Source organism: Nematolebias whitei, chromosome 8, assembly GCF_014905685.2.
Source record: "Nematolebias whitei isolate Nwh7 chromosome 8, NemWhi1, whole genome shotgun sequence".
Classification (NCBI taxonomy): Eukaryota; Metazoa; Chordata; class Actinopteri; order Cyprinodontiformes; family Rivulidae; genus Nematolebias; species Nematolebias whitei.
The window spans coordinates 1,963,068-1,971,360 of NC_056505.1; the positions used below are offsets into that span (position 1 = coordinate 1,963,068).

The following is an 8,293-nucleotide window of genomic DNA, read 5'->3' on the forward strand; positions in this document are numbered from 1 at the left end:
GAACGCTGACTCAGCTTTGCATGAACACTGACTCAGCTTTATGTGAACGCTGACTCAGCTTTGCATGAACGCTGACTCAGCTTTATGTGAAGGCTGACTCAGCATTGCGTGAAGGCCGACTCAGCTTTGCGTGAACGCTGACTCAGCTTTGTGTGAAGGCTGACTCAGCTTTATGTGAACGCTGACTCAGCTTTGCATGAACGCTGACTCAGCTTTATGTGAAGGCTGACTCAGCATTGCGTGAAAGCTGACTCAGCTTTGCGTGAAAGCTGACTCAGCTTTGCGTGAACGCTGACTCAGCTTTGTGTGAACGCTGACTCAGCTTTGTGTGAAGGCTGACTCAGCTTTGTGTGAACGCTGACTCAGCTTTGTGTGAAGGCTGACTCAGTGTTTGCACAACCAGAACTAACAGAACTTTTCCTCCAGGTGACTCCTTTTTGAAGCATTCTGGGATGCGGTTCACCACCAAAGACCGGGACCAGGACCAGTCTGAGAACAACTGTGCGGCGTATTATCAGGGGGCGTGGTGGTACCGGAACTGCCACACATCCAACCTGAATGGGCAGTACCTGAGAGGAGGCCACGCCTCCTATGCTGATGGCGTGGAGTGGTCCAGCTGGACCGGCTGGCAGTACTCTCTCCGGTTCACCGAAATGAAGATACGACCCAGAAATCCAGAGTCCTGAACCAAAACTCTCTCCTTCTCCACGGTCCAGGAGGAGCTCTCGGGTCTGAACAGCAGTTCCTCTTTGATGTTCCAGGACCAAACTGAACCACCAGGTGATGGGGCTTTGCTGCTGCATCTCTGTGGAACAGTTCCCGTCTTCATACACGGACCTCTGAGACCGCCAGACTTTTAGATCTGTGAACCCGAACCGGAGCAGGAGGTCCAACAGAACTGATGCTTTCATGTTTCTGTGTTTCAGCTTTTACTTCTTCTTTCATGTTTCCTGCATTTTATTGCTCTGTTCCTGACGGAGCTGTAAAACACTTTTAATGTGCTAGAGAAATTAAAGTGAGACGACACGACCTTTGACCCCGAGCCCTGCAGAACCTGACTCCAGGTCTGTGCGCAGCTTCACTTGTTGAATTAAACGTGTTTTCTTCTTGTAGAGCTGAGGAGTTCCTTATTAAAGATCTCAGTGTTTCGTTTGTTTGATGATTCTTCTCGTGAAACTGTTGAAAGTTACGTAGTTTTTACAGATTTTAAACTCTTTAAGGACGTCCAGGTGTCCCACAGTTCAGGTATCCGAGAGAGGTGGGAGGACGGAGCGGGAGGTGGATCCATGGATCAGGGCCTCGTCCTCAGTAATGAGGACGTTGCTTCGGTCGGGCATTGTGAAGAAAGAGCTGAGTCTAAAGGCAAAGCTCTGGATGTACTGGTCCGGGGTCAGACCCAGAACTCTCTGGAGGGATTATAGATCCACTCCGTCCTGCACACCACCTGCTGCCTCCACCCGACTACGGAAACATAGAAGAAGACGGGGTTAGACTTCAGGAGCTGGAGAAGTGAAAGGCAGCTAACAGCGAGGAGGTTTCTGTTTTTGTTCACAGGTGAGTCTGTCGTTCACACAGGTACACCTGCTGCTTCCTTCCACCTGCTCTGGTTCTACAAAGATCAACCTGTGAAGCGACAGAGTCGTACCTGTCCCAGCCAAACATGGCAAATTTGTCAATCATCTGTTCACTCCCTCAGTGGCTGATACAGCTGTTGACATCTGGGTCTGGAGGGGAGTGCATCACTGTGAGATCTCTGTCGATTATAGATTTGTTTCTTTTGAACAGCTGGTGCAGAAGTGTAATATTCACAATCGGGGCGCACCGATAAATCGGCCCCCATTTCCGTAATTTTGGGAAATCGGAAATGGTCCGGTACTTGGATGAGAAACTGATTTTACCGATTTCTTTAGTTTTAACAACAATTGTCTAAACTTCATTTATATTTCAGAGCACTGCCTCATGGCCAGTTAAAACAAGTTTGTATAGTTTCTAGTATGTTGTTCAAGGGCATGTTTTCAATAAAATAATAGAAAACTGAAGGTGCGTTGTGAACTTTAACACCTGACTGTGTCGTTTATAAAACTAAATCAGAATCGGCAGCTCAGACTTTGTAGAAATCGGTGATCGGACAGAAAACTGCAGTCGGTGCACGTCTATTTCACAAGTCACAATGTTTTAGATATTCACAGCTGAGACATTTTGTGAGATCGGACTGTTTTCCTTTGTACCCCTCTAAACATTTAGTGGTTAAGATTTTAGAGTGTAGGTCTGATACCAAGGAGGCCGTCAGTAAGTAGTACGTTTAAAGACGTACGTAACATTATTTTTATTTTTCTGCAAAAGGTCCAGCTGATCGATGATGATGTCACTCATTAAACCCAATGAATCCAATCAGCTACTTAGACTACAAGCATGTCTTAAAGACATAAAAACCTGGATGACCCTTAATTTTCTCCTGTTGAACAGACAAGACTGAGGTTTTGGTTTTTGGACCTGAGCACCTTAGGAATGAATGTTTCAGTCTTTCTCCCTCCTTAGATGCATTAATCTGTCCTCCAGCTCTAATGTTAAAAATCTTGGTGTTATTTTTGATCAGGACATGTCTTTTATCCCCCACATTAAAAACGTTACTAGAACCTCCTTCTTCCACCTGCGTAATATCACTAACATTAGAAACATCTGATCTAAAGATGATGCAGAAAAACTGGTCCATGCATTTGTCACGTCTAGACTGGACTGTTGCAATGGTTTATTATCTGGGTGTCCAAATACTTCTTTAAAACGTCTTCAGTTGATCCAAAATGCTGCTGCCAGAGTCTTAACTGGAGTTACTGGGAGAGATCATATTTCTCCAGTTTTAGCTTCTCTCCATTGGCTCCCTGTCAAATCCAGAATAGAATTCAAAATCTTACTTCTAACCTACAAAGCTCTCAACAACCTACCTCCATCTTATATTACAGATCTTATTGTTCCATATTTTACTAACAGAGCACTTCACTCTCAGACTGCAGGTTTACTTGTGGTTCCTAGAGTTTCCAGCAGCAGAATGGGAGGAAGATCTTTCAGTTATCAGGCTCCTCTCTTGTGGAACCAACTTCCTGTTTCTGTCCGTGAGGCTGACATATTGTCCAGTTTAAGACTGGGATTAAGACTTTCCTTCTTGATAAATCCTATAGTTAGGGTCGGCTTGGGTTTCCTGAGCTGTCCCTTAGTTCTGCTGCTATAGGCTCAGACTGCTGGAGGACAAACTGACCACAATTTTCACTCTGCTACTGTCTTTACTTACTCTGCTCAACCTGTTTGTATTTGTAATTATTTTTTCTATCCTTAACATGTGTTTGTCTTTCAGATACAACTGGACCTGCACCTAGACCTGGACCTATATCTGGACCTGGACCTATACCTGGACCTACCATTCTGTGTTCGTCTGTCTCTCCTTCCTGTCCTCTCAAAGGTCAAAGCAGATGGTCTCTTGTCCTGAGCTGGTTCTGCTGGAGGTTTCTTCCTGTTAAAGGGAGTTTTTCTTCCCACTGTCTCCACTGTGCTTGCTCAGGATGGGAGACTGCAACGAAGCCAAGATTCAACTTGTCTGCTGGATTCCTTAGATAGAGAACTTTACTAACTGTCTTTTATGTGAATGTTCCTGTAAAGTCCCTGAGACAACTTGGTTGTGATTTGGTGCTTTAGAAATAAACTGAATTGAATTAAATTTCAAAACCAATGCAGACGTGTTCCTGTTTGTACTTTTCTCCACCGCCTTACAATCTAGCTGTTTTTATTTCTCACTACTTTTCCTTTTGATTGTCCTTTCGGTTGCCATTTTATTTTAACTTGTTGGAAAAATAAAATACATAAATAAATACATTTGTATGCCTCTTTTATGATTGTCTATTGTTGTCATCACTCTTTATTAAAAAACAGGTTTCTCTTGTAAATGAGTCCCCGAGGCTCAATGGGACTAACCTGTTTAAATAAACCTGTAAACAAACCTTTAAATTAACCAGTTTAAATTAACCTGTTTAAATTAACCAGTTTAAATAAACCTGTTTAAATTAACCAGTTTAAATAAACCTGTTTAAATTAACCAGTTTAAATTAGCCTGTTTAAATTAACCAGTTTAAATTAACCAGTTTAAATTAACCAGTTTAAATTAACCAGTTTAAATTAACCAGTTTAAATAAAGGTTGAATGAAAAATCAAAGGAAAAGAAAGGACGCAGCAGTTTCTGTGGTGACGTCATCACGTACAGACGCACACCGTATGAAATATGTGATTCGCGGGAAAATGAAAAAAATGGCGACTGCATGAGTTTGAAGTTTAGAGTGAGACAGACGGACCGGGACAGAGGGACAGAGAGGAGGACAGAGAGGAGGACAGAGAGGAGGACAGAGACAGAGAGACTTACCGGGGGTGAGCCGGGACTCTGCCGCCGCCGGACCGTTCGGAGCACCGGAGGAGCAGGAGGGAGGAGGGACACGGTCCGCCGCAGAGGAGGTGAGCGGCGGCTCGGAGTCCGGGTGTTCCCCCGGTACCGTCAGCTCGGTTGGTCGGACCTGCAGGTGAGCCCGGCTCACATTCTTACACCAGGTTAGTCCGGACTCATGGCTTTACTTTAATTTATTGTAATTGTTAGGAAATGGTGTTTGTGCTCGTGTCGGTGTTTATGAACAATCGCAGTCAGAACTCTGACTTTTTATTTTATTTTTAATAAACCAGTAAATAACGTTATCGGGTGTTGCTGGAGTTTCTCGTTAGGTACTGGATCTGGTTCTGGTTCTGGTTCTGGGTGTGTGCTGGTTTATGTGGTTAGTTAACGGTTTGTGATGGGAGGATGCACTGCGCATGCGCTGAGATGTCAGAAACCCCCTGACAGTTCAGGAATGAATCACATCAGCAGCAGAATGTCCAACTGTCTCTTTCTGTCTCACCCATGTCTCTGCAGGATGTTTGAGGACCTGGTTGAAGCCTTCTGTGGCGTGGAGCCTCGAGTGTCTCCAGAGGATGGGGGGAGCCAGAGTGGAGGACTCTTTGAGGACGATGAGGGGACAGAGTCCAGTCTGAGCGTTGGCCAGTTCGTGCTCTGCCACTGGTCAGATGGACTCTACTACGTAGGGAAGATACAGAGGGTGAGTGCACGTGTCCTCGTGCCGTCCGTCTGACTGAGCTCTGAGTGACACGTTCTCGTTGGTCACAGGTGAGCCCTCCTAGGCAGAGCTGCTTCGTCACGTTTGAGGACAACTCCAAGTTCTGGGTGCTGTGGAAGGACATCCAACACGGTGAGACAGACAGGTGCAGCACTTTCACTTTTAATCTCCGCTTTAAACAGAGATTAAAAGTGAACAGAGTTAATCCACAAATTCATTGTCTGATGTTTCTCTGAGGAAAACTATTTACTTTTCCAGCTGGTGTACCGGGGGAGGAGCCTCACTGCACTGTGTGCCAAGGGGCGGAGTCAAACTCTGACAGCCAATCAAAGGAGACCAATGAAATTCTGATCTGTGGGAAGTGTGGCATTGGTGGGTGTATGCTGCTGGCACGTAGCTGCTCCTCTCTGTGATTTTATGACCTGTTTGTTTCTACACACATGATGGGACAAAACACACGGTTGTGTGACGTCATGGTGTCGCTGCCTTCGTTAATCAGGACCGTACCACCTGGTCAAAGGGAAGAGGAAGGGTCTGCTTGAGGACAGAGAGCAACAAGTCAGAAAGATGGTTTATTTAACGTATAGTAGTAGTTTAAGTTTTAACCTAAGCAGAAAGTCCCATTAAAGCACAACAATGCTCAGTCAGGTCATCTGGATGGTTTCTTTTTTGTGGAAAGATGTTTCGCCCTCTATCCGGAGGGCTTCGTCAGTCTGAGGAGTCCCAAGTAAACTGTTTCCCCACTGGAGGCTGCCCTGAGGACAGCCCCCAGAAACCATCTTATCACCAGTAATCTGGTTGGTCCACTAAAGGAGTGTACCGCTTGGTGGGGAAAACAGTTTATTTGGGACTCCTCAGACTGATGAAGCCCTCCGGATAGAGGGCGAAACATCTTTCATTGAATGACCATTATTGGATTTTGTACCTGGATGATTGAGCATGAACTTTGAGATCACATTAAAGCAGCTTTCAAGCTTAAAAAACGTACTTTAAAATAAAAACACATGAATTTAATTAAAACAAGTTTGAAAGATGAGAATTGAGCTGCTTGTTGATATGTTTCATCTACAGCCTTAAAACGACATTAGAACATTGTTCAGCGTCTGAACAAGTAAAATCTGAATAACTAAATTAGAGATTATTTCACACACAAGTAAGTTGTTAGTGGCAGTGGCAGTGGTGCACCTCACTCCTGTTTGTTCTGTGTTCCAGGCTTCCACCAGCTGTGCCATGTTCCTCCAGTAGAGGGCGACATCAGCGACCTGAGCCCCTGGTTCTGCAGACAGTGTGTCTTTGCTCTGGCTGTCCGGGTACCTGCTCTGCTTTCTGTGTGGATCAGTCACTCTGCTCATTAGCTGCTTCATTGTTATTTACCTCAAATACGAGTTCTGGTTGTGTGAAGAATACGTTAGACCAGTCAGAGTCTCAGTTTGTGCTCAAGAAACATAACCTTGAATCAGAAATCCTGGCCAACTATAGACCTATATCTAATCTAACTTTCATCTAAAAAATTCTAGAGAAACTAGTTGCAGGTCAGTTGCGTGAACATCTACAAAGAAATAATCTGTTTGAAGAGTTTCAGTCAGGGTTTAGAGCTCATCATAGCACAGAAACAGCACTAGTAAAAGTCACTAATGATATTCTCATGGCCTCAGACAATGGACTTGTGTCTCTACTGGTCCTGTTAGACCTCAGTGCTGCATTTGAAACAGTTGATCACAATATTTTACTACAGAGGCTTGAATATGATGTTGGGATTACAGGAACAGCTCTAAAATGGTTTAAATCATATCTATCTGATAGATTCCAGTTTGTAAATGTAAATAATGAATCTTCTTCATACACCAAAGTTAGTCATGGAGTTCCTCAGGGCTCAGTGCTTGGACCAATACTCTTTACTTTATATATGCTTCCATTAGGTAAAGTTATTAAACAGCATGAGATAAATGTTCATTGTTATGCTGATGACACAATTATATTTGTCCATTAAACCCAATGAATCCAATCAGCTACTTAGACTACAAGCATGTCTTAAAGACATAAAAACCTGGATGACCCTTAATTTTCTCCTGTTGAACACAGACAAGACTGAGGTTTTGGTTTTTGGACCTGAGCACCTTAGGAATGAATGTTTCAGTCTTTCTCCCTCCTTAGATGCATTAATCTGTCCTCCAGCTCTAATGTTAAAAATCTTGGTGTTATTTTTGATCAGGACATGTCTTTTATCCCCCACATTAAAAACGTTACTAGAACCTCCTTCTTCCACCTGCGTAATATCACTAACATTAGAAACATCTGATCTAAAGATGATGCAGAAAAACTGGTCCATGCATTTGTCACGTCTAGACTGGACTATTGCAATGGTTTATTATCTGGGTGTCCAAATACTTCTTTAAAACGTCTTCAGTTGATCCAAAATGCTGCTGCCAGAGTCTTAACTGGAGTTACTGGGAGAGATCATATCTCTCCAGTTTTAGCTTCTCTCCATTGGCTCCCTGTCAAATCCAGAATAGAATTCAAAATCTTACTTCTAACCTACAAAGCTCTCAACAACCTAGCTCCATCTTATATTACAGATCTTATTGTTCCATATTTTACTAACAGAGCACTTCACTCTCAGACTGCAGGTTTACTTGTGGTTCCTAGAGTTTCCAGCAGCAGAATGGGAGGAAGATCTTCCAGTTCTCAGGCTCCTCTCTTGTGGAACCAACTTCCAGTTTCTGTCCATGAGGCTGACACATTGTCCAGTTTAAGACTTTCCTTTTTGATAAATCCTATAGTTAGGGTCAGCTTGTTATGCTGCTATAGACTTGGACTACTAGAGGACAAACTGACCTCATTTCCTTGAATTGTTAAAATTGAATAGTTTTCATTTGATACTATTTCTATCTTAACATGTGATTCTTGACCTGCCATTGTGTATCTATTCCTACCAAACCCAGCCGGTGGAAGCAGATGGTCCTCTAGTCCTGATCCTGGTTCTGTTAAAGGTTTCTTCCTCATGAGGGAGTTTTTCTTTCCACTGTCGCCTTCATGCTTGTTCAAGATGAGAGTTCAGTGATGGAGTTAAACTCAAAGCTGCTCCTCAGATAAATAATGTTCAATTATTATTTTATACATGAATGTTTCTGTTCAATTATTATTTTATA

The 8,293-nt window shown here is 43.4% G+C and overlaps 2 protein-coding genes across 2 annotated transcripts in view; both read left to right on the top strand.

The window, feature by feature from the left end:
• Positions 1-1,040, top strand: part of LOC119413763 (fibrinogen C domain-containing protein 1) — a 15,665-nt gene extending 14,625 nt beyond the window's left edge. The window contains exon 9 of the mRNA XM_037680821.1: positions 427-1,040. Within this exon, the coding sequence (XP_037536749.1) occupies positions 427-686 (260 nt within the window). The 3' untranslated portion in view covers positions 687-1,040. The remainder of the gene's footprint in view (positions 1-426) is intronic.
• Positions 1,041-4,350: 3,310 nt separating this feature from the next.
• phf19 (PHD finger protein 19) overlaps positions 4,351-8,293 on the top strand; it is a 6,193-nt gene continuing 2,250 nt past the window's right edge. The window contains exons 1-5 of the mRNA XM_037680804.1: positions 4,351-4,587; positions 4,943-5,126; positions 5,195-5,276; positions 5,403-5,516; positions 6,357-6,454. Of these exons, the coding sequence (XP_037536732.1) occupies positions 4,944-5,126; positions 5,195-5,276; positions 5,403-5,516; positions 6,357-6,454 (477 nt within the window). The 5' untranslated portion in view covers positions 4,351-4,587; position 4,943. The remainder of the gene's footprint in view (positions 4,588-4,942; positions 5,127-5,194; positions 5,277-5,402; positions 5,517-6,356; positions 6,455-8,293) is intronic.